This window comes from Miniopterus schreibersii (genome assembly GCF_964146895.1).
Source record: "Miniopterus schreibersii genome assembly, chromosome: X".
NCBI classification, from domain to species: domain Eukaryota; kingdom Metazoa; phylum Chordata; class Mammalia; order Chiroptera; family Miniopteridae; genus Miniopterus; species Miniopterus schreibersii.
Genome location: NC_138104.1, coordinates 42,201,049 through 42,217,755, shown reverse-complemented (window position 1 = coordinate 42,217,755; position 16,707 = coordinate 42,201,049). Strand labels below are relative to the sequence as shown.

The window sequence follows — 16,707 nt, the reverse complement described above, 5'->3', positions numbered from 1 at the left end:
GCCTCCGTGAATAATGCTACAATGAACACAGGGGTGCATATAACTTTCCAAATACATGTTTCTGAGTTTTGGGGTAGATATCCAGCAGAGAGATTGCTGAGTCATATGGTAACTCTATTTTTGATTTTTTGAGGAACCACCAGACTGTTTTCCATAGGGTTGTACCGGTCTACAATCCCACAAGCAGTGATTTAGGGTTCCTTTTACTCCATAACTTCTCTAACACTTGTTATTTCTTGTCTTGATGATAATAACCATTCTCACAGGTATGAGGTGGTATCGTATTGTAGTTTTGATTTGCATTTCTCTAATATCTAGTAAAGTTGAACATCTTTTTATATATCTGTTGACTGTTTGTATGACTTCTTGGGAGAAGTGTCTGTTCAGGTCCTCTGCCCATTTTTAAATTGGATTGTTTGTTTGGTGTTGAGTTGTATGTGTTCTTTATATATTTGGATATTAACCTTTGTCAGAACTGTTGTTTGCAAATATCATCTCCTATTTGGTCAGTTGCCTTTTTGTTTTGTTGGTTGGTTGCCTTGCTGTGCAGAAGCTTTTTAGTTTAATATAGTCCCGTTCATTTATTTTTGCCTTTACTTCCCTTGCCTTTGAGGTCAAATTCATAAAATGTTCTCATCCGGCAGGGTGTGGCTCAGCGGTTGAGCATTGACCTAAGATCCAGGCTATCGGGGTTCGATTCCCGGTCAGGGCACATGCCCGGGTTGCAGGTTTGATCCCCAATGACTTTCTCATCATTGATGTTTCTGTCTGTCTGTCTGTCTCTCTCCTTTCCTCTCTCTGAAATTAATGAAGATATATTTTTAAAAAATAAAAATAAAAAACATAAAATGTTCTCTACGACCAAGGTCCATGAGTTTAGTATCTATGTTTTCTTCTACCTAATATTTAGTTTTTTGAACCATTTGAATTAATTTTTGTACATGGGGACAAACTGTTATCTGCTTTCATTCTTTTGCATGTGGCTTTTCAATTTTCCCAGCACCATTTATTGAAGAGGCTTTCTTTTCCCCACTGTGTGTTTTTGGCTTATTTATCAAAAATTACCTGCCAATATATATGTGGTTTTATTTCTGGGCACTTAATTCTGTTCCATGAATCTGTGAGACTGTTTTTCTGCCAACACCATGATGTTTTGGTTACCATAGTTCTATAGTATAATTTTAAAAATTTATTTTAGATTTTCATCACCATTTATCCACTCTATGTCCTTTTCCACGTACACACACCACCCTAGCCCCACAATCACCACACTGTTGTACATGGTCATGAGTTCTCTCTCTTTATTTTTTGCTAAATCCCTCCACTCCCCACAATACCCCCTCCAACAGAGTTTTCTGCATGCTCTCTATCTATAAATCTGTCTCTGTTTTGCTTGGTAGTTAGTTCTGTTTGTTCATTAAATTCCACATGAGTGAAATCACATGGTAGTTATGTTTCTCTGACTGGCCTAATATTTTTATTTATTTTAGAGAGGGAGGAAGGGAGAGAGAGAGAGAAATATGGATGTGAGAGAGATATATAGATCAGTTGCCTTGGCTATGTGCCCCAAACAGGAACCGGACACTCAACTGACGTATGTGCCCTGACCCATAATAGAACCCATGAACTTCTGGTGCACAGGAAGATGCTCCAACCAACTGAGCCACACAAGCCAGGGCTCAGTAGTATAATTTGAAGTCAGGTAGTGTGATACCTCCAGCTTTATTCTTTTTTTTCAAGATTGCTTTGGTTATTTGGGGTCTTTTGTGGTTCCATGCAAATCTGATGATTTTTTTCTAATTCTTTTAAAAATCCCATTGGAATTTTGATGGAGATTACATTAAATCTGTATATTGCTTTGGGTAATAGGGCCATTTTAACCATGTTGATTCTTCCAAACCATGAAAATGGAATATCTTGCTATTTCATTGTGTCTTTTTCAACCTCTTTTAATAATGCTTCATGGTTTTCAGTATATAGGTCTTTTACATCCTTTGTTAAGTGTATTCCTAGGTATTTTATTCTTTTGTTTGCAGTTGCAAAAGAAATTGTGGTGTTTTTTTAATTTATTTTTCTGAAGTTTTGTTGTTAATATATAGGAAAGCAATGTATTTTAGTACATTGATTTTGTATCCTGCAATTATACTGTATTTGTTTATTGTTTCTAATAGCTTTTGGTGGAGTGTTAGGCTTTTGTATATATACAGAATCATATCATCAGCAAAAAATGACACTTTTGCTCCTTCCTTCCCAATTTTGATGCCTTTTATTTATTTCTCTTGCCTGATTGCTTGGGCTAGGACTTCCAGAACTATATTGAATAAGAGTGGTGAAAGTGAGCATCCTTTCCTTCTTCCTGATTTGAAAGGAAAAGCTTTCACTTTTTCACCATTGAGTATGATATTGACTGAGGATTTTTCACATATGTCTTTTATTATGTTGAGGTACTTTCTATACCTATTTTATTGAGTGCTTTAATCATAAATGAATGTTGTATCTTATCAAATGCTTTTTCTGCATCTATTGATAGGATCATATGATTTTTATCCTTTCTTTTGTTAATGTGTTGTATTATATTGATTAATTTACATATGTTGAACCATTCTTGTGTCCCTGGAATGAACCCCATTTGATTGTGATATATTATTTTTTTGATGTACTGCTGTATTCAATTTGCTAGTATTTTGGTTAGGATTTTTACATCTTTATTCATCAGAGATATTCATATGTAGTTTTCTTTTTTTGTGTTAGCCTTGCCAGGCTTTGGTATCTGGGTTATGTTGGCCTCAAAAATGTGTTAAGAAGTATTGTCTTTCTTCAGTTTTTTGGAAGAGTTTGAAAAGGATAGGTTTCAGACCTTTATTGAATGTTTGATAGAATTCACTAAAGAACCCATCTGGTCCTGGAATTTATTTTTTGGGAAATTTTTGATGGTTGTTTCAATTTCCTCACTGCTGATCAGTCTATTTCCATATTCCAATTCTTGATTCAATCTAAGAAAGTTATATATTTCTAGGAACTTATCCATTTCTTCTAGGTTATTGAATTTGGTGGCATATAGTCTTTCATAGTATTCTAGTATGACCCTTTGTATATTTGTGATGTCTGTAGTAACTTCTCCTCTTTCATTTCTGATTTTGTTTCTATGGGTCTTTTCTCTGTTCCTTAATGAGGTTAGCCAGGAGATTCTCAATTTTATTAATTTTTTTGAAAGAACCAGCTATTTGTTGTATTAATTTTTATAATCTTTTTTCCTCTATTTCATTCAATTCTGCTCTAATTTTTATGATTTCCTTTCTTTTGCTGACTTTGAGTTGCTTTTGTTCTTCTTTTTCTAGTTCTTTAGGGTGTGATGTTAGGTTGTTTACTTGGGATTTCTCCTGTTTCTTGAGATAGGCCTGTAATGTTATAAACTTCCTTCTTATTGCTGCTTTTGCTGCATCCCAGAAGTTTTGATATGTTGTATTGTCATTCTCATTTGTCTCTATATCCGCTGATCTCACTTTTTACTTCTTCTTTGACCCACTAATTTTTAGCACTATGTTGTTTAATCTTCACATATTTGTGGGTTTGTTTAGTTCATTTTTGCAGTTGATTTCTCATTTCAAGGTATTGTGGTCAGAAATTATGCTTGGTATAATTTATATCTTCTTTAGTTTTTTGAGGCTACAGTTGTTACACAACATATGGGTTGTCCTTGCAAATGTCCCATGTTCACTGGAAAAGACTTTATAACCTGATATTCTGGTACAAAAGGCTCTGTAAATGTGAATTTTGTCCCTTTGTTCTAATGTGTCATTTAAGGAAGATATTTTCTTTCTTTATTTTCTCTTTAGATGATCTATCTAGAGCTATCAATGGAGTATTGAGGTCTCCAACTATTATTGTGTTTTGGTCTGTTTCTCCCCTTTGTTCTGTTAGCAGTTTCTTTATATATTTCAGTGCTAAATGATTGGGTGCATATATATTAAGAAGTGTTATGTCTTCTTGATGTAGTGTCTTCTTTACCATTATATAATGTCCATCTTTGTCCCCTGTTATCTTTGTTATCTTGAAATCTATTTTATCAGATATAAGTAGGGCTACACCTGCTTTTCTGTGGATGATATTTGCTTGGAGAATCATTTTCCACCCTTTCACTTTGTATCTACTCTTGTCTTGTCTTTGCAGCTTAAATGTGTCTCCTGATGGCAGAATAAGGTTGGATTTTATTTTTTGATCCAGTCTCCTTCTCTGTGCCTCTCTATTGGTGAACTCAGCCCATTTACATTAGGGCCATTACTGATATATGAGCATGTCCTATAGCCATTTCATCTTTTGTTTTCTAGTAGCTTTGTGCCTCCATTGGTTCTTCTTTATGTTTCTATCTGTTGTTTTTGTTTGGTGGTATTCCATACTTCTTTCTTCTGTTTCCTCTTTTTTAAAGCTACATGTCTTAGTTTTGTTTGTTTTTTGTGCGTGGTTACCTTTATGTTTATGAAAAAGAAAGTTTTATATATACAGTAGGGTTTTTGTGTTTTTTTTTCTTTCAAGTGCATCTGATTTCCATCCTCCTTTGTAAATTCAGACTTTTACCCCTCCCTTTTTATGTTTTTCTTGTCACAAATTATCCTTGTTTGTGCTATAAGTTTGTTGGTGAACTTATTAGTAGTGCTGTGACCTTTTGTTCTTTGTTTCAGATTGAATAACCCCCTTGAGTATTTTCTGCAATAGAAATCTTCTGATGATAAATTTCCTCAACTTCTGTATGTCTGGAAAAGTTTTTATTTCTCCTTTATATTTAAAGGAAAATATTGCTGGATATATTATTCTTGACTGGCAATTTCTTTCCTTCAGTAGTTTGAATATTTGGTTCCACTCTCTTCTGGCTTATAGAGTTTCTGCTGAGAATTCTGATGATAACCTGTTGGGCTTTTCTATATATGTCACTTCCTTATTTTCCTTGGCTGCCTTGAGAATTCTTTTTTTGTCATTAATTTTTGACAGTTTTAATAAAATATGCCTTGTAGAAGGCCTCTTTGGATTGAGGTAACTAGGTGTTCTGGTTGCTTCTTGAATTCAAGGATCTAGCTCTTTCCATAGATTTGGGAAGTTCTCAACTATTTGTGTGAATAGGCTCTCCATTCTCTTCTTCTCTTTTCTTCTTCTGGTATGTCTATTATTCTTATATTGCTTTTTATGATTGAGTTAGATGGTCCTTGTAGAGCCCTTTATTTTCTTTAGTGTGTGTGTGTGTGTGTGTGTGTGTGTGTGCGCGCGCTCAAGTCTCTCTCTTCTTCCCTCTGCATCATTTCTAGACTTCTATCTTCGATATCAGTAATTCTTTCCTCCATCTGGTCAGCTCTATTTCTTATGCTCTCTAGTTCATTACTGATATTTTTTATTTAATTCTTCATATCCAGAATTTGTTTGGTTCTTTTTTAAAGTTTCAGCATCTTTAATAAAGTACTCATTTTGCTCATTAATTTGTTTTCTGAATGCATTGAATTGCCTCTATTTTCTCCCATATTGTTGAGTATTTTCAGAACTGCAATCTTGAATTCTCTGTCATTTATATCACGTTTCCATGTGTTCAAGCTTTCTTACTAGAGATTTTTTATTTTCTTTCTGAGCTTCCTTGCTACTTTGGTTATTCATGGTATTTGATAAGTTCCTTCTCTGTTTAGGCATCTATGTATGAGTGGCACTTAGATTACTATGAAGAGGTCTTTTAATTTTTTTAGTAGGTGGTGCTGAATCACAAATATTTTAGCTCTGTGAAATCCCATAGCTGATGCCCATGGCTGCTGTCAGTGTAGCCATAGTGCTTGGGGATGGCATTCTCTGGGGGAATTCGGCTTATAGAGTTCTTTGTTTTGCCCTCTTGAGAATGGTGACATCAAACTCCACTGGGTACCCTTTGCTCAGGAGAAATAGTGATTCTGTAGAAACAGTTCTCAGGTTTGCAGGTAATGTGCTCAGCAACCCAGTACCAAAAGCTCTATGGCTTTCTTTCTTTGTCTGGAATGCCAACCACCCAACAGCGGCAACAGAAACCCTGTGCTCTGTCCTTGCCCAGGTTTCTTAGCTCGGTTGCAACTCCTGCTGCTCACTCTTGCAAGAGTGCTCACCCAGTCTCTCTGCTCCTCCCAGCTGAAGGTATTGCCAGCCAGAACCAGCTTCCTCCAGTCTTCAGGTTGAGCTCTGCTCTGGGCTCCAGGCTGCAAGGTTGTGTCATGGCTAGTCTAAGCCCTCCTCCTTTCTCACCTCCCCTATTTGTCCCACTTGCCAACCTTCAGATGTTTCAATATGCGACACTCTCAAGCATGCCTGTATGTTGAGTAAAGAATCTTTTGCGAAGGATTAACTATTCAAATTATTGAAATTATAGGCAAAGAGACCAAGGGAATCTCTCATGTTACCATTCTTTGATGTCACTCAACAAATAGTTTTTCTTTAGGAAATTTATAAATTTTGGGCCACTCATGAAAAATCAATGTGAAAATATACAAGCACATATTTGACAAATTAATTCACAATATTATGATGATTAGAATATGATGTAATTATAAATAATTAGATAGAACATTTAGGAAATTTATTATGGATGAATTAAATATTTTATAGAATAAACATTCTCCATCCCAGCATATCTATCTCCCAGCTACATTAATTACATATATGCATAAATATCACAATTTGGTTCTTTTATTAATCAAAGTAACTGAATAGTTGCCAAATTTATTCATCAATTTATGGTGCATAAATATAATGAACAACTTCAGAATTTTGTAGCAATATTTATAATTACAGAATTTTTGAAAGCCATATCAGTTACTGTACAAGTGTGTAAAATAAATATTTTATTTTTATTCAATTTCATTATTTAAAAAAAAAAATCTAAACAATACTAAAGAATTGATATTGATAGGTTTTAATGTTAGTTTGGAAAACCTATTATTGTGTCCTACCAAACCATTTTGTTAACAGAATTTAACATAAATTTTTAAGGTCTGATAGATTGCAGGTATATTAAATCTATATTGTTTGTCTGTGCAGAAAGACTGAACATGTACCAGCTGCCACTATTTGCAAGTTTCATTTCAGAGTTCTCAAGTGTTTACTTTTGTGATATATCTTTCTTACTTAGAGAGTAGGATCACTCTCCAGGCCTTGGCATGGACTTTATATCAATGTAAATGCTTACACTATCAATAAACATTCACCATGCCCTTGTGTTTATAATCCTTCATAAATTTTCTAGGAAAGGAAATGCAAACTAACTTTTCTTGAGCCTCTACTACATATCTGACATGGCACTGAGCCCTTTTACTTTCTTCTCTTATTGAACTCTCTTGATATTCCATTAATTTCACAAGAACAAAAAATATGCTTTTGTCTAAAGATATGTGTTTAAGACCAGGTACTGCGGATGTACATGCTTTCAGGATAAGTGAGAGGTCAACATTTCAAATGTTATGCATTCAACCAATACGAAAATTTTGGTGCATAGATGGCATTTCCTTTGGTGCTTTCTTTTGTGTCAGGAACGGATCCCAGAGAGTCCTTCTCCTGCTCCCTCTCTGGAAGAGAGTCATCGCCCTGGGAGCCAGACCTCCTCCCACCCCAGCAGCAGTGTATCCAGCTCTCCCTCTCAGATGGATCTTCATTCAGACAGAATGGGTAAGTATTTCACCTGAAGCAAGGACTTTAAAGATACTCTTTCAAGAAATCCTTTATTAGGTAACAGAGAGGGGGAAAAGGAGCTGGAGTATCTGATGCCTCCTTAGTAAAAATGGTGTTTTAAATTGTTTTCTTTTGTTGAAGCATATGAATAACAAAGTGTTAGATGTTTGTTTCCTGGTAAGGCCTTCATTTACTGTATCCTTGGATCTCATGGGTATAATATGATGGGATTTTTGCAGAGTATATGTTAGTTAAATATGTTGCTATTTAACAGCTAATGTGATACAATACACTTGTTACATTCACAGCATCTTCTCTTAAACATGGAATTAAAAATTTCCTTTAGACAGTTTATCATTTGAGTGATTAAAAGGTCAATCAATATATGGTTTGCTACAATCTCAAAATTTGGATCACAAATATTTGCTATGGCTTCCCCTAGTTTTTTATTGTCTCAGGAATCTTATACCATAGACACAATTTCAAAAATACTATGTTGCTCTTAGTGGTGTGATATATTAAAGATTTGAATCTAGCCACAGTTCTGGCACTAACTATCTAGGAAATCTTGGGTATGTCACTTAACCTCCATCAGTTTCTTTATCTAATATGAACATAATTACTATTCTGCTTAATACACTGGATTTTTGTGAGGTCAAATGAAATAATATCTGGAAAAACACTTCAGAAGTTTAAAGTGCTAAGGAAAAGTGAAGGATAAACACTATTTTTCTCTGTGTGTCTTTACCTTGTTTGCTTATCATCTCTTGCTGTCTGGTCTTACTCAGTTACACAGATATCACTAAGTGTATTCAGTCAATTGTAACAAATTCTCATTTAGTATATAATTATGAACCATGTGAGCTAGGCAAAATCTTTGTTAATCTTCTGTACCTACACAATCCAATTTCTTAAGTATCTATTTCCTTTAGGGAAAATGAATTTTGCTCTTCTTATAGTCTTATTTACTATAGGGACACTCTTTATTTGAACTCTAAATTTTATACTTCCCAATAATGATTGCTTATAGCCTCTCCAAAATAATACTTTTTTAACCCCACTGGGCTGGGTGGGGGGAATTGAAGGATTAAGGAAGGTGTTATGTCCTGAATTTGTGTTGGAACAGATGAATATGATTTCTCTCTTGTGGAAATTTATCCAAGTCCTTCTTAGCCTGTCAGCATTGTATGTTGTTTATGGCTTTTTAACTTCATAGTGAGCACAGTGGATCTCAAACCTGGATCCTCATTATAATCACTTATGGAGCATTTACAAATCTGAATGCCTAGGCTGCATGCTAAGAGTTTGATTTACCTGGTCTGGAATAGAGCCTGGCAGAAGTGCTTGGTTTTGCTTTTCAGTATCACCTTAGGAGATTTTAATGTGTAGCTGGAGTTAAAGACCACTAAGATAGAACTTGAGGCTAATGGACCTAAGGGAGTAAGTTTAATTCCTGGAAAAGTTGACATTGGTCTTCTAGCTTTACTGTTCCATGAACACAGACTACCTGTTTGTTACAACATTGCATGCAACTGATAGGAGGGCGTCTGAGCAAGACAAGCAAATATAAGCTGGATGACCACTGATGAATAAAAAAACCGAAAGACACATCTTCTTTGGAGATATTGTGTTTTGATGAGTAACTGAGAAAAAAGGAAGGGGAGATAATTTTTTATTGAGTGCTGACTAAAAGCAGAGCACATAGGATAGATATATCATAAAAGTATTGCATCTTACACTTAGAAGTAAAATCAAATATTTCCAAAGGGATATGATGTTCTAAAAACATCTTGAAAACATAAAACATTTCTAATTCCCTTGGCAATAATTAAGCTTTCAATCACATTCTAAATTGTCTAAACACATAGTGAGATTGTCTATAAATGAAAAAAGGGTTTGATGATTTTTATTTTAAAGTTATATAAAGTTTATTTTAAAGTTATGTAAAGTTTAAATAAAATATAACTAAAGAAAATTAAATGATAAACTATGAAAATTGGCATGAGTTCCCTCTTTAAATATAAAATTTTTGTGCACAAACACAATAAAACAGAAAGTTATATTTTAACTATTAATTTTACTATATATATGTGCAAATACTCTAAAGTAACATAATGCATAATGTTTTAAATTTATGAACTTAAGTGGTACATTTTCTTCAGAAGCATTTTGGGAAATATATTAATTACAGAGGTAAATAGCTAATTTGCACAAACATTTTGAAAAAGAAATATTTTAAATGATTTAAAGGAATATGTTGGCAATTATATATTAATTTTATTTTTAAAAATCACATAATTAAGCAGCTAATTGATTTGTAAATTATATTATTATCTGACCAACACAAATGTTTTTACTTTTTCAGAAGTGTATAAAATTCGTGTTAGTTGTTATTGAAATAAAGTAGCCATTTGTACAATGCTTTTCTGCCTTTCTTTTGAGTGAATTGCAAGGAATCACTCAGTTATATCTCTTATTTACAGTTATGATGTCCAACCATAGAGAGGAACTTATTGCTGATCAGGATAATGGACCAACCATCAAAAAATTCCAAAGGGATAATAAAGGTAAAATAATTTTTTCTTATGTGATGTACATATAAAGATTAGATACAAACTCAATTAACATACCAGTACTGTCTATTGCATCCACATTTCCTTAAGTCAGAATAGATCCATACTGGCTTTAGATAAATGATTTTTGTAGGAAAACAATAGTGTTTACCTGAAGCTTGTTTATTTGCTGTTTTAAATTACATAATCAGCCTGAAGTTTGTCTGTGCCTGCGGTTGGAAATGTAACCTTACAACCCTTTTATTATGCCTGATTAGAGACATCCGACTTCTTTTTTAAATTGTACATCCACTTTGCTAACAATTTTAACTTATTTTTATTATTTTAATGTATCTTTTATTTTTTTAATCTTTATTGTTGAAAGTATTACAAATGTCCCCTTTTCTTCCCCTCATATTTTTATTTTATGAAAATTTTTTCTAAGTTATCTTTATTCTTGAAAGTATTAGAGATGTCCCCTTTTCCCCCATTGATCCCCTCCACACAGCATCCACTGCACCCCCATGTCTTCTCCATACCAATATCTGTGTCCATAAATTATGCATATAAGCATATACGTTCTTTGATTAATCTTTCCCCACATACTCCCATACAATGGAGTAAGACGGTCTCTTGTTAACTATTTTCAAATGAGTCACCATTTGATGGTTATGCTTGAAAACTGAATTTCTGTCACAAAGAAGAGATATTTCCCTCAACTTTCAAAAGTGATTTTAAAAATGTATGCTAATTTGGACATTTCAGATGAAAGCTTAGCAAGGAACTCCAATCAATATTTACCTGGAATGGTAGTAGATATGACATTAATCTGGCTTTTGATCAACTGAAGTACATTTACCACCTCTGCATAGTATGCAGTTTTTCTTAAGATACCTGTTTAAAGAAGGTAGGGAGTAACAATTTCAAAGTCACGTTATCTTGATATGAAAGCTGAGTACAATCTTGCATAAAAAGCTGCAAAAGTAAGAAAAAGGGAAAATACATCAACATATTTCAAAATATTTTTGAAAATATATCAAACATCCATCAAATGTTTGTAAGCATATGTTATAAGTTTTGCTTTATGACTATCACCGTGAGTTAGACAGTAACTGTGAGCTGAACATAAACTAACATGTAATCTATCCGATCCTCAGATGGGCTGTTTGTACTTCCCTGTAAGGTGCATTTTTTCTATCTCTACTAAAGATGCTCATAATAGAGAAAAAAGACTTTCTGAACTGAAGACTTAATAGATACATTTTTCTTTCTTCTCTAGATTGAACTTCCTAATAACCTAAATGAGCATTTTAGTTAGAATTTGGAGTAATGTATGATTTTAATTTTATTGATCCATGGTTGATTTCCTTGCCACCTGTTTAGTATTTTCTCATCCAAGCACTGAAAGGCTATACCCTCTGGGGCTCTGAAATGTAAATGATTGATTTCAAAATAGTCAGAATGAAAGAAGTTAAGTTCAGTATATTAAACTACCCAAATTCTTACACAGGTAATGAAATTCTAGTTAAAGATGAAACTTTATTCATAACCCAATAACAGTTTGTTCCTGAGAACTCTTTCCCACTTACCAAGTCATGACTATTTAAAGAACAGCTTGATAGTAAAGCAACTTTTCTAGGAAAATATCAAGCTGTACCTGGTAATATGATTTTATTGGTACTGCAAACTCCTTAAGTTAAAATGACATTTAGGGCTGGCCTGGGTACTTCAGTGCTCAAGTACATACTGCTGTGTCTTATGAGAAATCAGCTGGAGCACTTATACAGATATACAGGTAACTGATTTTCATAAAATACACAGTGGTACCTACTGGCACTTTTGAATATCTTGCTGTGTAATGGCACGGTTTTACACCCTTCAAAGAGGTTGGTCACACAGTCTGATGAAGACATTAATAGACAGGAGTGGCATATTAAACTGCATCTTTGTTATAACAGAAAACTTTCTTTTAATTGAGGTGGCCTATGTCTAGTACTGCCAGTTATATTTGTGATATTAAGACGAAATGTATTTCCTTCAAGTAAATTTTGCTATTAAAAGGGAACATAGTTAAAGTAGAAGTCTCAACATTTATTAAGTATGACAAGTAAGCAGTTTATACAACTGTTGCAAACATATGTTTTCACATCTGTTTTGAGTAATATCATCATGATTTTAAAAATGATTTATAGCTTTGGAAATTAAAAAATGTCAGCTTTGCTATTATGTGGAAATTTTTAGAAAATGAAGAAATATCATTAGAGTTTGCTTCATGTAGCTTGTCTTTTACTATGCCTTGTAAAATTGGGTGAGAGTGCGATACATGTCTCAAATGATAATTTGCATTTTGCTTTACGTTTTTATATGCAGACTGTTCATGTCTTTATTATCAGGGCTTTCCTGGCAGTAATGTTCATCTAGACTGTATCCACTATGACTTACCAAAATAGCTATTTTAGTTTTGACTCAAAACTCTAGTTTGACTCAAGTCCTGTATTTTGACTACACCAGATGGTCAGTCAAGTGAAGACTTTGATTTTACTTTCCACAGACTTTTTCAAACAAATTGGCCAAGTCAATTTGCATTTTACATTGTTGTGTTACATGGCTTTTAACAGCTCTGGTATTTTTAGAACAGTCAGGATCATCTTCCTTAGTTTACTCATGTAAAAGCAAAGACAAAAAGCAAGACCCTCTTCCCTTGACAGCCTCTGGTCTCTCAAACCACTAGCAAGAATAGGGGCTTTTGATATTTTACATTTTGTATTGAATGCATTTATTGAAAGCTTTATATATAAGAAGTACTGATTATCAAATCTGAAATACTATAGAAACAGTAGAACAATAAATTTATCATGTAGCCCAAAACTTGAGTCCTCTGAACCATTACAATTTAAATCAACCCACAGGATATAGATGGAAAGCTTACTAGTTTTAACATCTTTGGATCATAACAATCTAAAGTATATCTCATCATGAATAAAAGTATTATCACATTTATTTATATGCAGATAGGCTAATTTCAATTTAGAGGAGGGTTTGGGCTACATATTGACAGTATAATAATGTAAATATCCTGTATTTTATAAGATGCATCTCTTTCTTTATTCTGAGAAAACTTAGTTGCTATACTAAATCTTTAAGACCTAGTGGTACTATTCAGTTGCTTGGAAATTATTATTGACCCTTATTAAAATGAGAAATATATCTTTTGAATATTATTTTTTTTTAATAAGAGAGACTTATGTACTGGGTCAACTAAAATATATACATCATTGCAAATGTATTTTATAATGAAGTTAAAATACATAATGGTGATTCCACTTATATGTGGACTCTAAAGAACAAAATAAACAAACAAACAAAATAGAAACTGACTCATAGATACAGAGAATAGATTGACAGTTGTCAGAAGAGAGGGAGGTTAGGGGGCTGGGTGAAAGAGGTGGGGGGATTAAGCAGTAATTTGGTAGTTACAGAATAGTCACACAGATGTAAATTACAGCATAAGCAATATAATGAATAATATCATGATAATTATATAAAGGACTAGGTGGGTGCTTAAAGCATTGGGGGAACATTCTGTAAAGTACATGATTTTTTAACAACTTTGTTATACATCTGAAACTAATACAGAATAATACTGAATGTAAACTGTAATTGAAAAATTAAAAAATGCATAATGGAAAGTAAAATACACATTTTTTTGCATTTTATGCCATTCAATATTTCTAAATAGAAGTAAGAAAAACAAGGAGTATATCTTACTGGAAAATTTATTTGAATTACTTTCATTTTTAATACTTTCTATTTATAACCAAGTATGCATTCACAACAAGTTGCCAAAAGAATATGGAGAGATTTCATGTACCATTCAAGCAATCTCTCCCAATGGCAATATCTTGTATAATTATATGATAAAAAAAATAAGAAAATTTACATTGGTGTATCCACAGGCCTTATTCTAATTTCACTAGTTTTCCACACATTCATTGGTGTGTATGTCTCTATATGTATCCCTTAAATGAAATTTGATCACCTATGTAGATTGGTATAACTACCACCATAATCAAGATATAAGACTGTGATAAGGGGTTAATATCCAAAATATATAAAGAAGTCACATATCTCAAAAGAAAAAAAGGAATTTGATGAAAAAATGAGTGGAAGATCTATATAGACATTTTTCCAAAGAAGAAATACAGGTGGCCAACAGGCATATAAAAAGATCCTTGACATCATTAATCATCAGACAAAATGCAAATCAAAACCACAATGAGATATCACTTCACACCTGTCAGAATAACTATTATCAAAAGGACAAGAAATAAAAAGTATTGGTGAGGATGTTGAGAAAAGGAAACCCTTGTACACTTTTGGTAGGAATATAAATTGGTGCAGCCACTGTGGAAAACAGTATGAAGACTTTTGCCAGAGGGGAGGGTGGTTGGGAGAGGCTGAAAAAGGTTAAAGGATTGAGAAGTACAGATAGGTAGTTACAAAATAGTCATAGGGATATAAACTACAGCACAAGGAATATAGTCAATAATATTGTAATAACTATGTATGATGTCAGGTGTGTACTTAAAATATCAGGGGAATCACTTTGTAAAGTATATGACTCTCTAAACACTATGCTGTGTGCCTGAAACTAAAACAAAATAATATTAACTGTAATGGAAAATTTTTTATAAATAACTACTGCACGTGCCTGGGTTGCAGGCTCGATCCCTAGTTGGGGGCATGCAGGAGGCAGCCGATCAATGATGACTCTCTCATCGTTAATGTTTCTTTCTCTCTCTCCCTCTACCTTCCTCTCTCTGAAATCAACAAAGATATATTTTTAAAAAAATAACTACCATATAATCCTGAAATTCCACTTTTGGGTATTTACCCAAAGAAAAACAAAAGCACAAATTTGAAAAGATATGTACACCCATATGTTCATTGCATTACTTACAATAGCCAAAATATGGAAACAACCTGTGTTCATTGACAGATGAATGGATAAAGATGTGGTTTATATATATAATGAATTACTACTCAGCCATACAAAGAGTACAATTTTGCCATTTGGCACAACATGGATGGACCTTGAAAAAAATAGGCTAAGTAAAATAAGGCAGACAAACAAAGAACAACACTGTGCAATTTCACTTATATGTAGAATCTAGCATAAACAAAACTCATAGATACAGAGAGAAAATTGGTGGTTGCCAAAAGTGAGAGGGGATGGGGCTTGGCTGAAATGAGTGAAGGAGATTAAGAGGATCAAACTTCCAGATATAAAATAAGTCATTGCTGATGTAATGTACAGCATGGTGACTATAGTCAACAATAATATATTATAATTTGAAAGTTCCTAAGAAAGTAAATCTTAAAAGATCACATTACAGAAAAAAACTTTAATATTGCGTGGTGACAAAGGTGGCTTTACTTATTGTAGCAATCACTTTGTAGTGTATATAAATATCAAATCATTATGTTGTACACCTTAAACTAATGTAATGTTGTATCTCAATTATACTTCAATAAAAAATATAGGACTGTTCCATCACCACAGGTATGTATCTCCTGACATTCATTTATTAACCCCCTCCCCACCCTGATTACTAACTTCTGACAACCACTATTCTATACACCATATATATAATTCCATCATCCTAAGAATGTTATAATGAAATTGTAAAGTATTTGACTTTTTTGAGGTTATCATTTTTTCACACAGCATAAATCTTTTGATACTATCCAAATTCTTGCATATGTCAATAGTTCTTTTTCTCCCATTTAATGGCACAGTAGTATTCCACAATATGGATGAAACACAGTTTGTATAACCATTCATCCATTGTAGGTATATCTTTTCCAGTCTTTATTATATTTATTTATTATTTATTTATTTTATTGTTCAATATATTAAAAATGTCCCTTCTTCTCCCCATTGACCCCTTCCATGCCACCCCCAATCCCCTCCCCAGTCCCTCACCGCATTATTGTCTGTGTCTACGGATTAGGCATATATACATATAAATTCTTTGGTTAATCTCTCCCCACTCACCTGCCCACCCCCACCTTTCCTCTGAGATTCCTCAGTCTGACCCATGCTTCTATGTCACTGAATCTATTTTGTTCATCAGTTTATTAAGTTCTTTAGATTCCACATGTAAATGAGATCATGTGATGTTTGTCCTTCTCTGCCTGACTTACTTCACTTAGCATAATAATCTCCAGGTCCATCTCTTCTGTCCCAAAGTATGAGATCCTTCTCTACAGCCAGCTGCATAGTATTCTATGTTGTAAATGTCCCAAAGTATTTTCATCCACTCATCTACTGATGGACACTTGGGCTGTTTTGTGAACTTAGGTATTATAATTTGCACTTCTGTGAAGATAGGGGTGCATATATTCTTTCCGATTAGTGTTTCCATATTCTTAGGATAAATTTCTAGCAGTGGGATCACTGGGTCAAAAGGAAGTTCCATCTTTAATA

General features: G+C 33.5%; 1 protein-coding gene across 1 annotated transcript in view; it reads left to right on the top strand.

Moving 5' to 3' along the window:
- Positions 1-16,707, top strand: part of DACH2 (dachshund family transcription factor 2) — a 679,609-nt gene that overhangs the window by 563,079 nt on the left and 99,823 nt on the right. The window contains exons 8-9 of the mRNA XM_081125625.1: positions 7,527-7,662; positions 10,149-10,232. Coding sequence (XP_080981751.1) covers positions 7,527-7,662; positions 10,149-10,232 — 220 coding nt within the window. The remainder of the gene's footprint in view (positions 1-7,526; positions 7,663-10,148; positions 10,233-16,707) is intronic.